The sequence below is a fragment of the Citrus sinensis genome, chromosome 4, assembly GCF_022201045.2.
Source record: "Citrus sinensis cultivar Valencia sweet orange chromosome 4, DVS_A1.0, whole genome shotgun sequence".
Taxonomy (NCBI): Eukaryota; Viridiplantae; Streptophyta; class Magnoliopsida; order Sapindales; family Rutaceae; genus Citrus; species Citrus sinensis.
The window spans coordinates 28,815,832-28,834,734 of NC_068559.1; the positions used below are offsets into that span (position 1 = coordinate 28,815,832).

The following is an 18,903-nucleotide window of genomic DNA, read 5'->3' on the forward strand; positions in this document are numbered from 1 at the left end:
CTATTTATGTGAAAACCATACAACTAGCTTTGATTTGCAATAAGATATACACTAGCAAGCCATCTGGTAATATCCGAGATGTCTGCCACTTCAAAAATAGGACAAGAATAAAGATTTACCTCTGAACTTGAGGAAACCCCACCCTTCCTTTCACATTTCTGGTTTTCCTCCAATGCCTCCATTAATTTAGGATCAACACAACTATCAAGCAACAGCAATTGAGCCTGAAACATCAAAACTCTTAACCGAGAACTCCCAGCAGCACCAGAAGATCTCCCAATTCTACTCCAACGTAAGCTTTCAATAGGGTTGACAAGATTGACATACACGAATCATCACCGACATGGGAGAATCAATTCATCAAAGCAACAAGACATACACAGTACATCACACAACTCAAAAATTTCTTTGTGTAAAAGGAACTAACATAGTATATGCATTCTTCCATCATTTTAAATTTCATTCATTAGGAAACCAAATCCATGCATCCAATTCAGGAATGAAGAAACCATTTACAAGAAAACTATTTCATTCTTGCCATCATATCAATTTCTTAAACTAAGATTTTGTCTGGGTCTTAAGCATTTTGAAAATGGAAGCATTTGAAGCATCGTCCAAGATAAATATTAAGCTGCTAAAACGTAACGTAAAGAAAGTTTTACCAGTGACTCAGTGAGAAGTGAAACGTCCATCATAATCCAAGAATAACAGGAAATCCATTGAGACAAAACTTGAGTCTATCATCCGTTACTAAAAGGGAAGATCTTTAAATTACACTTTTGTCAATATCTTCAATAAATTTTACAATTCTATGCCAAATAAACTGGCCAAAATACTTCACTACCCCTGGTAAAAAATTACGGTTACTCACAAATCATTTTTTTTTTAAATTTTTTCAGTCACTGAAGGAATATTTTCTTCTCCTGTTCTTGCGCGAAAGCAGACAAGGGAAGGAGACAGAAATATGAAGGGAAGTTTCGAATGAATGAAGCCTTTTTAAATTTCTTAAAAAATTGAACTATTTTCAGAATCGATTACTCTAATCAAATCGAAGCACAATAAATGAGACTTGTCAAAGAGTTAAGGAAAGTATATGACTTTTGGCCGAGTGCGGGGCTGGGATGCGTTGTTTCTGAAGCTTTATTTCATGATCAAAATTTTTGTGTGCGGATAATTTTCTTTTAATTAATTTATTTACACATGTCACCCGATTATGTGATATAAGGATATTCTGGTCATATCCTATTGCCGTCTTAATGTTAAATTAACACTATTTTTATTTAGCAGTATATTATTTTAAGGACGAATTGTAGGAGCGATTGTTAACAACATTTTTTTTAATGCGTAGGCATTCTAAATTTTCATCTAAAAATTTAATTTCAAATGATATATTATTCATTAATTGATTAATAATTCTTTATAAGATTTAAATAAAATAATATATAATTTTTATTAATTAATTAATAAATACTACATTATTTAAAATAAACATTTAAAATATGTAACACTACTCTTAAAAAAAAGATATTATAATTGGGTAAGTTATGACATCACCAACCTTACCCTCTTTCTAGAAATCTAGGCTAATACAAAACCGACATGCCACATACGCTATAGCCGCTACAGCAGCTGCCACGGCAGCAAACAAAATTACAGAAATGATACTTCGATAATGCAATATTTTTATCGCGGGTTTCACGACCATCGCGTGATAAATTGAAACTTTTTGAGTTCATTCTGTGGATGTTACAACTGTAAGCACAAAAATACGAAGCTCAAATCCGTGTCAGCGCGTTGAAGAAGCTAACAAGTCTTGCTGGCCTTTGCACTTTCCGTCCACTTTCAACATTTTATTTTGCATGCTTTGATTGAATCGTGGGGATTCTTAATATTTGCTCATGATTTACATGAGAATTTCAATTCCCATGTGTTAAAGTAAAGCAACACTTTTTTTTTTGGGATTTTTTTTTGCTTCGTTCTAGAAATTTAGAGTTATTATTTGCTCAATTGCGGCTGGATTTTGCTGAACAACACTGTAGAGAAATCAATTTTTCATTTTTCTTTGCTGTTTGAGCTCGTATGATTGCTTGAAGGGCAGTTAGTACACAACCCATTTAAAAAATCTGTAGTGTGCTGTTTTATGATCTGTATCAATTAGTTAAAGCTTAAAGATCGAAACTTTAGTGACTACTATTTTTATTTTGGGTCTGAATTGTTACGCTGCAAGGGTTCCGTTTATATATTAGAGAGGATTTGTGGTTCTGTTTATTGGTGAAGATGGTTCAAACTAATGAAGTAGTGAATGATAGTTTGTCCTCAAATGGGTTGATTCATCATACCAACGGTTCTTTAGAGGAGAGGCTCGATGAGCTTCGTCGTCTTATGGGAAAAGCAGAAGGTGATCCCTTGAGGATTGTTGGGGTTGGGGCAGGTGCCTGGGGTAGTGTTTTCACTGCTATGTTGCAAGATAGTTATGGTTATTTAAGAGATAAGGTTCTTATTAGGATATGGAGGAGACCTGGAAGATCAGTTGATAGGGCCACGGCTGAGCACTTGTTTGAAGTGATCAATTCAAGAGAAGATGTCTTGAGGAGACTGATTAGGCGTTGTGCATACTTGAAGTATGTTGAGGCAAGGTTAGGTGATAGGACATTGCATGCAGACGAGATATTGAAAGATGGGTTTTGCCTGAATATGATTGATACCCCACTTTGCCCATTGAAGGTTGTGACGAACTTGCAGGAAGCTGTGTGGGATGCTGATATTGTGATTAATGGATTGCCCTCAACAGAAACCAAGGAAGTGTTTGAAGAGATTAGTCGGTATTGGAAAGAGAGAATTACGGTGCCAGTTATCATTTCTCTGGCAAAAGGTGTAGAGGCCGAGTTGGAGGCCGTACCCCGCATAATAACTCCTACACAAATGATCAATCGAGCAAGTAAGAAAAGTTTGCTTTTAATTGAATCTTATATTTGTATAAGATAGATTAGAAATTCCCCCATGGACACCTTTTTTTTTTTTTAACTTGATGGCTTCTTAGGTTGATGCCTATGAGAAATTAAGTAAAGATTCTCAATGGCATGTGATTAGTGAGATGACTTAAGATGAGTTAATGTTATATAAAGAGACTGCATCTCAAAATCCTGACATGTCAACTTGCTGATTGAAACATAGAATCATTAGTAAATTGACCCTCAAAATAGCAAAGAACAGACATTATGTCTGTCTTTGCACTTCCAATTCCACTTAGTTGTAAACTTTGTTTATCCTCTTCTTGTATTCACTCACCCAACACCCCCCACCCCTCCACTCCCGGGGCTTCATTCCCCTTTTCATTATTTGTGTGATATCGTTGAAGTGGCATTAACATTTTACTTATCTTTACTTTGCAGCTGGGGTTCCCATTGAGAACATTCTATATCTTGGGGGACCCAATATTGCTTCAGAGATTTACAACAAAGAATATGCCAATGCTCGAATATGTGGAGCCGAAAAATGGAGGAAACCATTGGCAAAGTTTTTGAGGCGGCCCCACTTTACAGTTTGGGACAATGGTGACCTTGTTACTCATGAGGTCATGGGTGGCTTGAAGAATGTCTATGCCATTGGAGCTGGTACAATTTACTTTCTGGTGATGTCTTAAACATCAGCATTAAAGATTCAGTTGAATAAAAACACTATTTTTTGGAGCAAACCAGCCCACCCCTTTTCATATTTGTCAGTGTCTGTCTATTTATTAAATAATTATGGTTAACTAATTGTTGAGCTCCAAACTTTGTATCTAGTTATTAAAAGTTTATCTCAGCCAGAATAACTGTAAACTGCTTTTTAAGAACTCTTTTGTGGTGTTATATAATTCAAGCATTATCATTTAACTTCCAGCTCTGATTCCATAGGAATGGTGGCAGCACTAACCAATGAGAGTGCCACCAGCAAATCTGTCTACTTTGCACACTGTACATCCGAGATGGTATTTATCACTCATCTCTTAGCAGAGGAGCCGGAAAAACTTGCTGGGCCTTTGTTGGCTGACACTTATGTAACCCTTTTGAAAGGTCGTAATGCATGGTATGGGCAGGAGTTGGCAAAAGGGAGACTGACCCTTGACTTGGGTGATAGCATAAAGGGCAAGGGCATGATTCAGGTAGGGTCTTGACCACTCCAACTTGGTGATAGTAACCCATTGAGCATGAATTATATTGAAAGTCGTGGTGGCATGGAACAGAGTTTCTTTTACAGGGCTCCCTTATCTTTTGTTTTCTTCCACTCTATTTACTTTTAGCTTACCAATGAGCAATGTTAATCGCCGCCTGTTCGACTGCAGGGTATCTCAGCTGTGAAAGCATTTTATGAGCTGCTAAGCCAATCCTCCTTAAGCGTCCTACATCCTGAAGAAAACAAGCCTGTAGCAACTGTGGAGCTATGTCCTATCTTGAAGATGCTATATAAGATACTTATAATGAGGTAACTAACCTCTTTCCCTTTTTCCCCCCTCCCCCCCATCATTTTCTCAGGTGAATCAGTCCATGGAGCTAAACGTATTTTGATAAAGTATTATCTACTCTTAAAAGTGTATGCTGATGCTTTTTCTTATATCCAAATCTTGGTATATGTAGTGATCAAGACGCACGCAATCTGATACTCTAGTTAAATTTTCAGGGAGTCTCCAATACAGGCAATTCTCGAAGCATTAAGAGACGAAACCATGAACGACCCACGAGATCGTATTGAAATTGCACAAACTCATGTTTTCTACAGGCCATCACTTCTTGGACAGCTGCCTTGATGATGAATATCTATGTCTGCTATTTGTGTTTTATTTGTTCTCCCTCGGTGTCTGTAAATTTGTCCAGATAGTGGTTTTAATTTGGACTATAGAGGGGGGGAGGAGATTTGGTTTTTTGTTTTTTTAAACATTTATTTTGTTGGATTTGAATTTTTATTTTATTTATATTTATTATTATTATTTTTTTGGCATTGTACTGTTTTTAGTTTTTAACGAAGCTTGTCTTTTACTTGTCAGTTTATGTAATTGACATGTCAGACAGTCAGAGAATAATGCTCCAGTTTTACTTATAAGGATATGTAATTTATTTTTTTAATTAATATTTAACAGTTAATTAAAAATATATAAACTTCAATGTAATTTATAAATTGGGCCATGAGATCATCAATAGGGTATTACACATTAGCTTTTTTTTTTCTTTTTTCTTTTTTTTAGGATTAATGCATCAATTTGTATGGAAAATTTTGTATATTGATCGTTATTGTTCCACTAGACGAAACGAAAGTAATGATATATCTATATATCTATAAACTCTTGTGTAAATTTTTTTTTGAGTAAATATTCGTTTAGTTTCTATATTTTAAATTAAGTAGTTGTTCACTTTTATATTTTAAAAAATACTTCAAAACATTTTTACAGTTAAATATGTTATATTTTTTCTTTGCTTTTTCTTTCCTTTTATAATAATATTTTTACAACAATATTTTAGATATTAGTTAATTTATCTTAAAAAAGTTAATTTGTTTGTTAACTAATAATTATTTATTACTAAATTAACTAACAAATATTAGTATGAAAAAAATTAGTATTTTTTGTACATATGCAACAATTTTACTAATAATTATTTTATAAAAAATTAATTTATTAAAGTAATCTCAAAAGTAATTAATAATATTAAAATCTATTAAATTTTTATGTTACTTTTAAGGCTAATTTAATAAATTATAATGTTTTTATTCATATCTTGAAGAATATTTTAAAAGGGTATTATTGTAAAAAAAATAAAAAAAAGGAAAAAAATGTAATATATTTAACAACAAGTATATCTTGACATTTGGGGTATTTTTTTAAATATAACAAATAAAAAGACATTTAACTTAAAATAAGAGAATTAAATGAGTATGTACCCAATATTTTTTTTTAATACATACTAATGCGACGTAACATAATTGGCCAATCGATTGAATTAAAATACTATATAACTCACATGATTTATTTTTTAATATTGTTTCATTTCTTTGAAACGACATCACTTAATTTGGGAAGATCAATATGAAGCATTGCCTCAAACGACGTCGTCGTTTGGCCAAAAATGTAAAAACCGACACCGTTTAGGAGGTCTGTAGAAAACGGCAGCGTTTGTCAATGATACTCATTTCTGATTTCTGAAAACGATTTAAAAATGTCAGAACTCCGGAAAGCCAGAATCGGCAGCGAGGTTACGGAGAGACGGAGAGAGATGTCTTTGGTGGACTACGCTTCGTCCTCAGACGACGACGTATCAGAGGCCGAGGAACAAGAGCAGAAAGACGAACAATCACTAAACCCTAACGATCAACCACAAATTTCTACATATCAGCCTTCTCCTCCTCCTCGGTAATTTCTCTTTTCCTCTGTTAATTTCGTTTAAAATTCAATATAATTATATTCAACTAATTATAGGGTTTCTCATTTGTCCGCGTAGAAAATCTGGGTCGTCGACTTCAAATCAACGGCCGGAAACTGCGGCGCCGCCTTCATTACGACCGCCGGCTTTCGAGAAACTTCCGGATGCTTGTGTTCTCTTGAATTCGGCCTCTAAGCCTGTGGTTTCAGGAACTGACCACGCCTCTCGAGTCGCGGCCGCGATGGCTGAAAACGCAACTCGCAAGAGAGATTCGAACGATGTCTCCTCCACTCTTCGTCGCAATAAGCTTCCCAGAGGAAGCTTGCCTAATTCCAAGAATGTTCTAGATACTGCCGGTGGCTTGCTAGTTCCGCCTCAGCTTAATGGAAGGTCAGTGTATCATTATTTTAAGGTGAATAAGAATTTGTTGTTGTTTTTTTTTAACAAAGTTTTCCATTTTGTTATAATATATCATAGTGGCTGGTGGGAAGACACATTTGTTTGCCTTATAATCGAGATGATGATTTTGATCTCCATTCAATCCTGCTTTTCTTTAGGAGAATTCTCTCTTAATTATTTTGCTTTGGCATGCCGGTCTACGGTAATTTTTTTTCTATTTTTAATTATAAATGTTTGATTTTTCTTATATCATAATCATAGTGGTAAGAAGACACGTTTTTCATTGTTTGGGTTATTATTAAAATGATGAATTTGATCTCCATTCACTCCTGCTTTTGTTTGGGAGATTTAATTTACATTGGCATGCCAATCTAAGGCATTTTTTAAGTTGAGGTGATGTGACTTTTAATCTAAAGCTGCTATGAAATAGAATCATGGATTGTCAAAGATATAAGTGGGTAAGTTGGTTGTTAATTGTTAGCAACCAATTGTTCTGCTGTCTAAACCGATAAGAAACACAGCAATTACAAGCATATTTTTGTTTAGAGTCTAGACCATCTTGCTGCAGTTTATTGGGCTTTTGAATTCAGTTTCTTCTTTGTTGATATAGTTTTTTAGTCTTGTTATATGATGAAAAAGACTTTGTTGCTGATGGTTTAATTTGGTATGCCAGGAGCAATGTTGTCACTGAAGATATAGGCAAGTTGTTTGTCAGAATACCTGCTGAGCCATCATCTCGCTAGAAGATCTCTAGATTAGTTGTAATATTTTACATTTGACTTTGTTGTAGCTTTGGATAATGACATGAACTTGTCAAAGTGTTTTGAGGATTTTATTGTATAGATGTAAAGGTTAATCCTGTTTACTTTGCAAAATTTTCTTACTACTCATGGTTTTGCAAATCCTGGAAATGAGATAATCATTCACTGAATTTGAGAGAAGCACGTTTACAACTTGTTTTCTTTAGGGTTACTGTATGCTAAAAAGTCAGCCATTCTGAAAGTGCTGAAGGCAGTCAATTTTATGGTGAAGTTGTGACATTTGATTTTGTTGTTTGGTTAGGAAATTGGTTACCAGTCTAAAGCTAACTGCTTTTGGAGTTACACATCCAGTTAATTTTGTAATACAAGGCTGTTATGGTATCTTGGTAGATCACAGTTATTTTGACCAAGTTGTGCCCTATGAGTTATACTGTTAATATAAATTTTTCTAGGAATGGTTCTGTCAGCATTAGTAGGAAACCAGATGTATTTGGCAAACCAGTGGTCTCGGAAGAGAGAAGGGCAACAAAAAAACGAATATTACCTGTGCAGACGGCAGATATGTGGAGGTGCAGAGCTGCTAGAAAAAAAAAAAAAATCTAAATTCTACTGAACTTTAGTTTTGGGTCACCTTCTCTTGTATTTGTAGCTTCGGATTTGGTATTGGTTTTGATGTGCGCATGTTACCAAAATATTTGTCGGGACAATTTATTTTCATGAAACTATCAGACCTTGAAGATTAATAGATGACTCTCTGACTGAGAATAAGCCGTGAAATTAAACTGAATGTTCCCATTTCTTTAATTCATTTATGTACGCTAAATTTAGCAGCCATATGGATCTTATCTGGAACTCCACTTGGAAGAACAATTTCATAAACTAATCATGATTCCCTACTGTTTCTGAAGAAGAAAATGGGAATTCTGACAGTATCAAATGAAAATATCTGAAAAAGTAAAATCGTATAACTAATCCGAGTAAAATAAAAATCAGACCAAAAAATTGAAAAAAAAAAGAAGAAGGAGAACTTGCAGAACAACTGAGGTAAAAAGAATCTTGATATTTTGTTGTATTACCCTCGAGGAACCTGAATTTTCTGTAGTTCACGCCTAAGTTCGATTTAATACCCTCAAGCAAGATCTGGGCCTGTAGGTAAGGGTTCATAACCATCGTGATGCTTGGAATTGGCTGCTGATGTGCAGGTCCCAACAGGAATACACTTGAGCAAAACACCAAAAGGCATGCTTATAGCTCCAATCACGACACTAGCCAGCCATAACTTCCAGTTAAGTGGTACGGTTGTTGCAAAAGTACCCAATAATTCAACTATTATGACTTGGAAACCTACGGTTGCAACCAGGACAGCTACGAAGACCCAGCTGCTGAAAATGCCCCGGAAAACATTTATTTTCTCCATGTCCCTGCTGTTTATTTCATTGAATACCTAGCACACAAACAATAGCAAATATGTCTAATCTTAGTTGGATCGCAAAGTTGCCATGCTTTAGTGAAAAGAATGAGTTTCAATCGGTAAACATTACCTGGCAAAACACGAAGCTGTTAAATATGAAGGTGTTGAGAATTAAAGTAGCATTTGGACCGGAGAGTTTGAGAATCTTTTTGCCGCAGAATGTCAGAACTCCAAGGACTATAATCTGGTAAATGCTCTGGCCAATGATATTTCTCCACATCGTCACGGTGATGAAATGTACATTCCTTCCAATAGGAGGTCTTTGCATCAGACCTTCATGTGGAGGTTCTGTTGCCAATGCCAATGCACCAAGTGTGTCCATTATCATGTTCACCCAAAGCAGTTGAACAGCCGTAAGAGGAGCTGAGCCTGAAAAATTAGATCATTAATTTTCGTTAGTCACCTTCATCGTCAATCTAGTGTCTAAACGAATATAACAGTATGTTACGAGACCTGTGATGCACGCTGCAACAAAATTGATTACGAGAGCCACAATATTAACTGTTAGCTGGAACTGAACAAATTTCTGAATGTTGATATAAACTGAACGACCCCATCTAGCGACAGTCACTATAGTCGTGAAGTTGTCATCCATTATGATTACATCCGCATTTTCCTTTGCAACCTGCAGGGATAAGATGCAAACTGCTTAGCCATTGATATCAATAAAAAAATATGAAAATTCAAGAACTACAAAATGAGGGAAGTAATGAACCTCTGTGCCTGCGATACCCATAGCAAGTCCAATGTCAGCCTCGTGCAAAGCAGGAGCATCATTGGTGCCATCACCAGTCACTGCAACAACTTCTTTGAATACGTTCCTCAATTGAGTAACCAATATGTATTTGTCTGTAGGTGATGATCGAGCCATAACCTGCATACATAGCCTTAAGGATATATGCAGAGATTTTTTTTTTTTTTTCCCAGAAAACGTTTTTAAGTTATAAGAAGTATATATCGAACCTGTAGTTTCGGAATTAACTCCTGCATCTCCTGTGGATTCTTACTACGAAAATCCGTTCCTTCAATTGCCAAACCCCCATCAGTCAAGATGCCACATTCTTTAGCTATGGCTTTGGCAGTATGAATATTATCACCGGTGACCATTCTCACTGTAATCCCAGCAGCTAAACAAGTTTCTACTGCTTCCCTAACTCCAGGGCGAACAGGATCCTTAATTCCAACAACAGCTATAAGTGTATAATTATTTTCAGGAATGCTTTCTGCTTTATGATTGCCTTTAATATCCTGGAATGCCAAGCACAGAGTTCTCAAAGCTTCACTGGAAAAACCATTTATCACGTTAGTTAGGTTCTTTCTCTGCTCTTCCGAAATAGGCACAGCTTTCCCATCAGCATTAATAATCTTGTCACACATGTTCAAAATTATTTCTGAGGCACCTTTGCAGAATACGCGAAATCCTCCGTTGTTCGGAAGAGATACTAACACTGACATCCGTTTCTTGACTGAATTGAAAGGTTCAACCTTCACTATAGCTGACTCCTCTCTATGAAACGTCGAATCACCACCTAAAATCAAACCAAATTCTAATATAGCCCTCTCAGTTGGAGTACCCAAAATGTTTGTCCTGCCGTCTTTATCTTTAACTACTTCTGAGCCAGTATTCTGAAATATAGACTGCAAAAAGATATTAAATACTGCGTCAGAGACTGAGGGCTTCAATAATTTTTCATTGTCGCCGCTCTTTATTGTTTTAGCTTCATTGCATATCCATAATTTGGTCACCACCATATGATTTGTAGTCAATGTACCTGTTTTATCTGTGCAAATGCAACTAGCAGAACCCATTGTCTCGCATGCAGAAAGATGCCTAACAAGTGCTTTATCATTCATTAGTTTTTTCATTGCAAAAGCAAGACTTAAGGTTACTGCCAATGGTAACCCTTCAGGAACTGCAACCACAACTATAGTCACTGCAATGGCAAAGTAATTCAAAAGCTTCATTGCATCAATTGAAGACCAGTTTTTAATCTGATGATGCTGTGCCTTCTCTACTAAAAACCTTAGTGCCAAAACCAAAAATGTCAGCACAGCAAAAACTAAACCGATTTTCCCAATTACAGTAGCAACCCCATTAAGCTTCACCTGCAATGGTGTCTCATCTTCTCCCCCTTCACTCAAAGTAACCATCAACCTTCCCCATTCAGTTCTCATACCAACTGAAGTGACCAGCATTTTGCCAGAGCCATCTTGAACTTTTGTTCCAGATAGGAGAAAAGGCCTGTCTCTGTTTATGTGCACTGGCTCAGTCTCACCTGACAAGCTAGATTCATCAATTGTTAAGCTGTAACCTGATATGAGGATCCCATCTGCTGGAACTTGATCCCCAATGGACAAATGAACTATATCTCCTACAACCAAATCATAAATAGAAAGTTTCTTTCTGTATCCATCTCTAGTCACCTGAACAATTAAATTTTTCTTCTCCTTATCCAGGGCCTTGAATTGCAGCGACTGCTTGTAATCACTAACAGCAGTGACAATCACTACAAGTAAAATACTAAGAACTATACCTAGCCCATCATACACACCATCTGGCCAGCCTTCAGTGGGGATACCGACACCTATGGAAACTGCAGCGCAGATCATGAGAATTATGAGAGTCAAATCATGTAAAGCTTCCCATACAAACATCCAAAATGATCTTGCAGGCTTCTCAGCATATCTATTGAAGCCATATACATTTTGCCTATTGGATACTTCCTCAGAGGCAACACCATCCGGTAAAGACACCGAGACTTCTCTCGCCAAGCCTTCAACTCCTCCATGGGATTCCACAGCCTTACTGTTGTGGGATCGGACAATGGATTCTAGTTCATCAGGTTCAATGCCGTAACCAGCTAGCAGGGTCTCTTGGGAGAGCTTGTACTCAATTGGACGACTGCCAGCTGCATTACGTAGAAAGCATGGAAATTGGAAAAGCAACAAGAAGGCTGATAAATCAAAAATTCATGAGTTGATGAGATAAATCAAAAATTCATGAGTTGATGAGATCATACCATCGATGAAATGCAATGCTGCTTTTTGCACGTAAAGGGCTACTCGCAACTTTTCCTGCCAAACAAACAAAAGGCCATGAACTGTAGAAAAGCAAACCAAGCAAATGAACTAAGACTATATTTCGACATTTAGCTTTGCTCTGGAAATGCAACACCCGCTGCTGCTTTACACCCATAGCACGGCACTTCAATTGCAAATATATAACAATTCCAAATAACTCAATAAAATCTTGTCATGGATGTAACTTCTACAAAGTAAAACTGATAATATTTAAAGATAAACAAGGCTGTGAATAGCTCCTTTTAATAACTTCTGCACAGTAAAACGGCACATTGACAAAAACAATTCCTACAATAACTCAATGAAATCTTGTCATCGATATATTTATTTTGAAAACTACCAAATAAATTGTTATTCATAATAAATGAATATACAACTATTTAAATTAATATTCCTGGACGGCTATACAGTCTCTTGTATATTCTACATTTTCTTCGAATGTCAGCTCAAGTTGAAGATTTTTATTTGGATAATTTTAGGAAGAACTCCTTTTACATGGGTACCGAGTTTATTTAGTTTCCATTCAGTGGTATGAATTATTAATATTATGACGTACTATTTGATTCTATAATAGAAATATTTTAATTCAGTGAAAGACCTGCATTTGTCCCTCAATAAATTTCCAACTCGGGGAAAAAATGGTATGCGTGAACCATTGCCCTTAAAATTAAGCATGACTTTGAGGGTAATAGTTCAAGTCTCCATTAACTCAAAAATCTCCCTTAATTAAGCTTAATTGTGTGGAGATTATTTAAAGCCTTTCTCCCTTGTGGAATGCTAGTGGAGTAGAGGCACCCCTCAGTAGAGGTGGCAAAAATACCTGCTCGGTCTGGACCCGGACCGTACCCGGGCATTACCCGGCCCGGGTATGAAGTCGGGTCAGTCTTGGGCATCACTTGATAAACCCGGAACCCGGATTTTATTAAAAAAAATTATAAAATATATATTATTTTAAATATTTTATATTTATTTGACTTATTTATTATATATATATAAAGTTTTAAACACTTAAAGTTTATATTTTCATGTCAAATTTTATTGAAATAAATTTAAAACTTATAAAATTACCAAAAAATAAAAAATATATACACATAAAATATTAAAAAATATAAAATCCGGGTACCCGGATTAAAACCAAGCCCGGGGTTTTGCCATCTCTACCCCTCAGTGAGGGTTATTTATCTAGACATGTACTTCATATAATTAAATGTAATAAACTGTAATACAGTAACCTGATGCTTAATCAGTTAAAAAAAAAGATATTGATAAATCGAAAATGATATTAATAAATCGAAGTTACCAAGTGCCAAGTGTAGAGAAAGATGAGAGAAATTTATCTTCCCTCTCTCTACCCACCCACTCTCTCTCCCCTCTATTTTCTTCTTTATTTCTCTCATTTTTCTCTCGGTCTTTCTATACACCAAGTATTTTCCATTCTAATTTATAGCTTCTGAAGTTGAAAGCAACATTCAAGAAAGTCAAAAGTGGTTAAATATTTGGTGAATAAAACGCCAAATTCCGCAGCCTGGATTCAACAAACATATGGGTATAAAAAGTTGCACATAAAATTATACAAAAATATTAAAAGATTAAAAAAATTGTGCTTGTGTGTAACTCTTTGTGCACGTATCATCTTTGACTTGTATCATTTAAGGTTAGGACTTTTAGACCAGAATTGAACATTTATAAGTTCTAAGAACAACAGCGGTCTATACAAGCAGCCTTTAGCGAATCGAAGATTGAAGCCGGGCAAATGTAAATGCAAGAACCCCATTAGATGCCGCATTAACCGGCTGATGATGGATAGTACGTTTAATTCAAACATTGAATGAATGAACAATTAAGTTGTCATGCGAGAAGAATTAAACAGCAAAAGGTAACTACATAAACTGTGATTTTCAATTTTGAATAGTCTTGTTTGATGAAGTCTTCCTCGATCACAACTATTGAATTTGACCGATTAGTTTCATACAACAACTATTGCCAAATATTGGCACTAAGCGTTTCTTGTTGCCTACGCGATCATTGCGAAGCAAACAAATCAAAACAGATTCTTAAGTGAAACCTGATTAGAAATACGTAATTAGTCATTTTCAAGCGTGGACATCACAAACATTTTAAAGGGAAGGCTTATCTTTTTACACTGATGTCTGGGTAAGTTCGCACTTGATTATCAAGTGTGGATGTCGGTATTAAACAATTATTTATTTATACATAAATCAAGATAGTCTACGTATTAAACAACGATATCAACACATCTTCATACGCGAGAAAGAGAGAGAATCTTCGGTATTCCCCGTGTGTGCCTACGCGTTGCACTCAAGTTTTGGCATCATGTGTGTATTAAATTTTTCCTGAGAAATTATACGCTAAATCTCGATTACATCATGTGCGAACAGCATGAGCATAGACACGTAAACATTTAGAAAAAAAAGATGAATCGGTCTGGATAGATCAGATGATGAAAACACTTATCAAACAATAAAGCTAGCGTGGAAATTGCAAAGATCCATCAGCACATAGTATCAAAATTAAATAGAAGTGAAAAAAAGAGAGAAAAAGAAAAAAGAACCTGAAGTTTTTTGCGCTTTCTTTCGGCTTCGGCACGCTTAGCGAGATCGGCGACCATACGAAACCTGCGGCGAGGATTCTTGACTACTCGAACAGCAGATCTCCATCGCATCAGTGCTTCCTCCGATGGCCTCTTCGGATCCACGTCGAAATTCTTTTTCAAGTAATTTTCCATTTTCCTTATTCACTAATTAATCGTATATAATTAAGAAGATATAGTGGCTGGATTTGAATTTGAAAGATATGTATATATATATATAGATGTAGGTGTTTAATTTTACGAACAAATTAAAATTGAAAGTTTGCAGAGAAGAAAGAGAACTGGCTTTAGGCTTTTGCTTAATCAGCTAGTGACTTGATTAGCGGTATCATGTTTCTAAGGTTTGTTTGTTAAACGGAAAGTGGAAACGTTCAAAATCTGGCGTGAATGGCGGGAACTGAGAGACAGAGAGAGAGAGAAGAGGGGACGCCCGCAAAACTAAACAGATCCATAGCCCATGTATTTATATTAGGTTTTTGTTATGTCACATAATCATATAAGATACATGATTATGTAACAGTCGTAGGATGAAATCTAACGGTTGTAAAAATATGAGATAAAAAAATATTATTTTCGCACCTGCTCGATGAAAATTCAACAGTTGCTGCATAATCATATATGTTACATGATTATATAACATAACAACCTCCTTTATATTATTTACTTTGTTAACATTTAATACTTAGAGAAAGTATATATTATAAATGAATGAATTTCTTATATTTATATTCTTATTATGCTTTATTCAAAAATCGATTCTCTATATTTTTATTGTATGGTAGATAGTAAAAATTTTCAACCACTTTTTCGCCTTCTGACCCACCTGGCTGATATTTCTTTGCCTCATTTTTTACGTTAATGATTAGAGTTTCCTTATATAATCGTGGGACTAGAGTAGAATTAAGAGAATTTGGTTTGTGTTCATTTAATTTTTTTTTAGGAAAAAAAAATATTTTGCAATCCTTAATAATAATTTGGGCTCAAAATCAGTTACATTTACTTTCAAGTAATTGCAAAAAGAAAAAGTAATATTTGGAATTAAATTTTTTTTTAAAAAAAAGTGAATTGAAATACTTAGAAAGTGTATGGACTAGTTTCTTTTAATTTAATTGAAATATAAGTCCTTATAGATAAATACATATAACGTTATATAACTTGTTGCTGTCTAAAAATTAAAATTAGGCCCAAAGACCCAGTCCAACTCATAAGGTATATATTTTAGAGTGATGCTATTAGCACCCCTTTAATATCCTAATGAAACCTCTTCTTTGAATTTACAATTTTATCCGTATATAGAATTACATGAAACTCCCACACAATTTCATCTTATCTTGTGCAAACATTTTACACCAGCAACTGTAGACTTTATAATACGAACTCTTGGCAACCCACATGTAGAATATCTTTTTTAAAAAAAAAACTTTTCAGTTCAATTCAAAATAGTGGAAGAAGTACAAAGGACTTATTATTGCATATGGGTCCTGAATTCTATTTTTATTTATTTTAATATTCATAATTTTGTTGTTATTTTTGTGAAGAACTATTATCCATTATTGTCTTGCTCCTTCAAATACAATTCTCATGGTTCTCAAAATTCACTAGTTTATTGTTGATGCATCATTTGTGCCATTGTGATAAACGCAATAACGTGGAGTTTTTTTTTCTTTTCTTTCAAGCATTCGTCTTCTTTTTAAACTCATCAACTTTCTTCATTATTTCTCTTCGATCTGCAAGTGAAATCATCTTGCTTTGATGATAGCCTAGAGTTTTCTCTCCTTTCTCTATTATTAGTCTTCTTGCTTGTGAATCCAATCTTTGTATTCAAGGAAATAATTACAAAACCCAGCTGCTTTTTCTGCAATTAATCATCATCTTGTTAACTTCTAACCAAGGTTATTTACGGAATAAGGGAGGTGTCATTAGAAAAAATTATATTCATTTTAATATCTTGATGGGTACAAAAAGAAAAAGGGTGTTGACGGTACTTTTAAGGAGTGCCAATAGCTCCACTCTATATTTTATCATGGACAACCATTGTGGATTATGGATACGGATATATCAAAGTGAGGCTCAATTCCCGTTGAACCTTTGGTTAAGCTCACTTGGGGGACTTTAGCCAATAAGAGAATCTCTTGCCTTTAAATTAAAGGAGTTGGTAGGTAATTATTGGTTAAAGATACTCAGGCATGGCCTCGGCTGGTTGTTTGGGCTGAGTGTCTTTGAAGCCCATAACATTTTTAAAGCCAGCTTTAGCCTGTCCGAATGATTTCAATCAGTAATCGTTTAACCGATGGTTATTGGCATTTGAGTATTTGACGGTGACGGTGAGTGAATAGTACTTGAGACTTGGGATTGCAAGTTTGCTGTTGAGTCCAAGCTCTCTTTTACCCCCTTTTTTAATTATTATTATTATTATTATTATGCGAAATTGAGAATGTTTTACCCTTTAAAAAAAAAAAAAAAATCATTACACTAGTTTGAACGCATCATGTCATATCTCAAACAGCGAGTGATATCTATGATTATTCTTTTTCACGACTTGATATATATCACCATGCATGGTAGTAGAAGCTCAGCTCAGCTCATGTGTCCTTGTCGAAAAATTGTACAAATTATTTATTGTGCACATGTAGAAACGTAGTAGAAACTATAAACTAACCTATCATAGGCATAGGGATCGATAGGGGGCATGATGATATCAATTATCGTCATGTGCACTCACATGCACGCAAGTTTGGCATTCACCCCCTCCCTCTCACACAAGGAAAAGCAAAAACGTCTCTTCCTTTCAATTTCCATTATCCGATGCTGACCGATGATTCTACACAAAAATCGTATAAAACTTTTGCTCCTTAAAACCCCATCGGTCAACCAACCCCCGTTATTGTTCTTTACGATTCATATGGTCGATCAATTACGTAAAGAAATTCGAAAGTTCCCCTATGTTTCTATCCAATATCTGAATCTGGAACAAACTTTCATTTTATGTACATATACACACTCTCATTGAGCAACAGCACTAAGGAACACTAAGTTCAATTTTCATGATACTTTTAGTTACAAATATGAAGGACTAGAATGATGATCCACCTCAATCAGTGATACTTGAACGTGTCTATATGTGCGGGGAGAAAAAAAAAAGGTGGATTTACACCCAGCCCCACACTTGGGATATATTTATACATAGAGTAGATTGGCAATTGGCATATCCTAAATGATTACTACTTAACAATGAATAAATAAGTTCAAATGCGAGAGAAAAGATTGTAATGGCAGCCGAAAGAAGAGAACTCAGGAAAGCGGGCCGCCACAAACATATACATTGTGTATCCAATTCAAAGATTGCAAGTAATCAAATCCAAATACATCGCCATCTATCGCTTTTATTTCACTCGTTATCAGGAACCGTAAGCCATTTTAACTCCTACTAAACATTTCTGAGTGGGGACAAAACAAATCCCAAGTCTATCAAACTGGAATTATGACTCGTAATGATTTATAGTGAAGACACAAGTCATTGACTCAGCCAATGAGCACACGCCATTTGGTTGCCCATCACAGCCTAGGCCCTATGGCCAGCAGGCTCGTTACATTGTTAACTTACTTGTACATACCCCCAAGTTAAAGCATTTGATTACCGACCGAACCCAATGCTAAAGAGCTCGAAAAAGCAAATTAAAGTTTAAAAAAAAAAAAAAAAGCAAATTAAAGTTAAAAAGGGTAGGCAACGCAACAGCGTCAACACACACAAAGCTGAAAGCACGGAACGGAACCCAATAGATTCCTGCACCCCAACAGTGAACTTTTGTCAATACGTGTGGGTGCGTGTGTGCGCATCACAAATTCACAATCAGACTTTTGTTTTAGTCGTGGCCTTTCTTTTCTTTTCTTTTAATAAATAATAAGACCCCTGTCTGTGCTTGTGTCCTTTCCTGCCAACGAGAGGGCCTTGAGAGCGTGATTATATTAAAAGTAAGGAAAGAGGGTATGATTTATGATAATGAATCTCAATCCCCCCAAAAAACCCCAAAAGGAAAAAATAATAATAATAAGAAAGGACCGAACCCAAGGTACAAATAATATATGTAGAGAAAGTGGCGTCAATCAAAAGGGGTTAGCATATAGCAATTGGTGGTAACCATGGCCCACAGACAAGCTGGCACTTCAATTGTTAGATTACTGAAAAAA

The 18,903-nt window shown here is 35.4% G+C and overlaps 3 protein-coding genes and 1 long non-coding RNA gene across 7 annotated transcripts; 3 read left to right on the top strand and 1 right to left on the bottom strand.

The window, feature by feature from the left end:
* The first annotated feature begins 1,648 nt into the window (after positions 1 to 1,648).
* On the top strand, positions 1,649 to 4,966 carry LOC102614948 (glycerol-3-phosphate dehydrogenase [NAD(+)] GPDHC1, cytosolic). 2 transcript variants are annotated; one of them, XM_052439343.1, is made up of 5 exons: positions 1,649 to 2,938; positions 3,393 to 3,614; positions 3,897 to 4,144; positions 4,325 to 4,464; positions 4,617 to 4,761. In XM_052439343.1, exons 1-5 carry the CDS (start codon positions 2,278 to 2,280, stop codon positions 4,645 to 4,647), a joined length of 1,302 nt encoding a protein of 433 aa, XP_052295303.1. In that variant the 5' UTR covers positions 1,649 to 2,277; the 3' UTR covers positions 4,648 to 4,761. The 2 variants fall into 2 exon arrangements, with proteins under 2 accessions (XP_052295303.1, XP_006482959.1); XM_006482896.4 differs by having other exon boundaries at positions 1,653 to 2,938; positions 4,660 to 4,966.
* A 1,182-nt stretch (positions 4,967 to 6,148) lies between these two features.
* Positions 6,149 to 7,722, top strand: LOC102614271 (uncharacterized). 3 transcript variants are annotated; one of them, XM_025101011.2, is made up of 4 exons: positions 6,149 to 6,382; positions 6,471 to 6,782; positions 6,870 to 6,993; positions 7,465 to 7,722. In XM_025101011.2, the coding sequence occupies exons 1-4, from the start codon at positions 6,189 to 6,191 to the stop codon at positions 7,480 to 7,482; spliced, it is 648 nt and encodes a 215-aa protein (XP_024956779.1). In that variant the 5' UTR covers positions 6,149 to 6,188; the 3' UTR covers positions 7,483 to 7,722. The 3 variants fall into 3 exon arrangements, with proteins under 3 accessions (XP_024956779.1, XP_006482958.1, XP_006482957.1); XM_006482895.4 differs by lacking the exon at positions 6,870 to 6,993 and having other exon boundaries at positions 6,158 to 6,382; positions 6,471 to 6,804; XM_006482894.4 differs by lacking the exon at positions 6,870 to 6,993 and having other exon boundaries at positions 6,163 to 6,382.
* A 607-nt stretch (positions 7,723 to 8,329) lies between these two features.
* On the bottom strand, positions 8,330 to 15,062 carry LOC102613978 (putative calcium-transporting ATPase 11, plasma membrane-type). Its single transcript, XM_006482892.3, has 7 exons — positions 14,677 to 15,062; positions 12,044 to 12,098; positions 9,987 to 11,932; positions 9,739 to 9,897; positions 9,477 to 9,648; positions 9,094 to 9,392; positions 8,330 to 8,996 (listed from the first exon to the last, which is right to left on the bottom strand). The coding sequence occupies exons 1-7, from the start codon at positions 14,848 to 14,850 to the stop codon at positions 8,682 to 8,684; spliced, it is 3,120 nt and encodes a 1,039-aa protein (XP_006482955.1). The 5' UTR covers positions 14,851 to 15,062; the 3' UTR covers positions 8,330 to 8,681.
* Positions 14,690 to 15,437, top strand: LOC112496883 (uncharacterized). The gene is made up of 2 exons (XR_003063502.2): positions 14,690 to 14,838; positions 15,057 to 15,437. It is a non-coding gene; the product is annotated as an uncharacterized LOC112496883 (long non-coding RNA).
* The last annotated feature ends 3,466 nt before the right edge of the window (positions 15,438 to 18,903 follow it).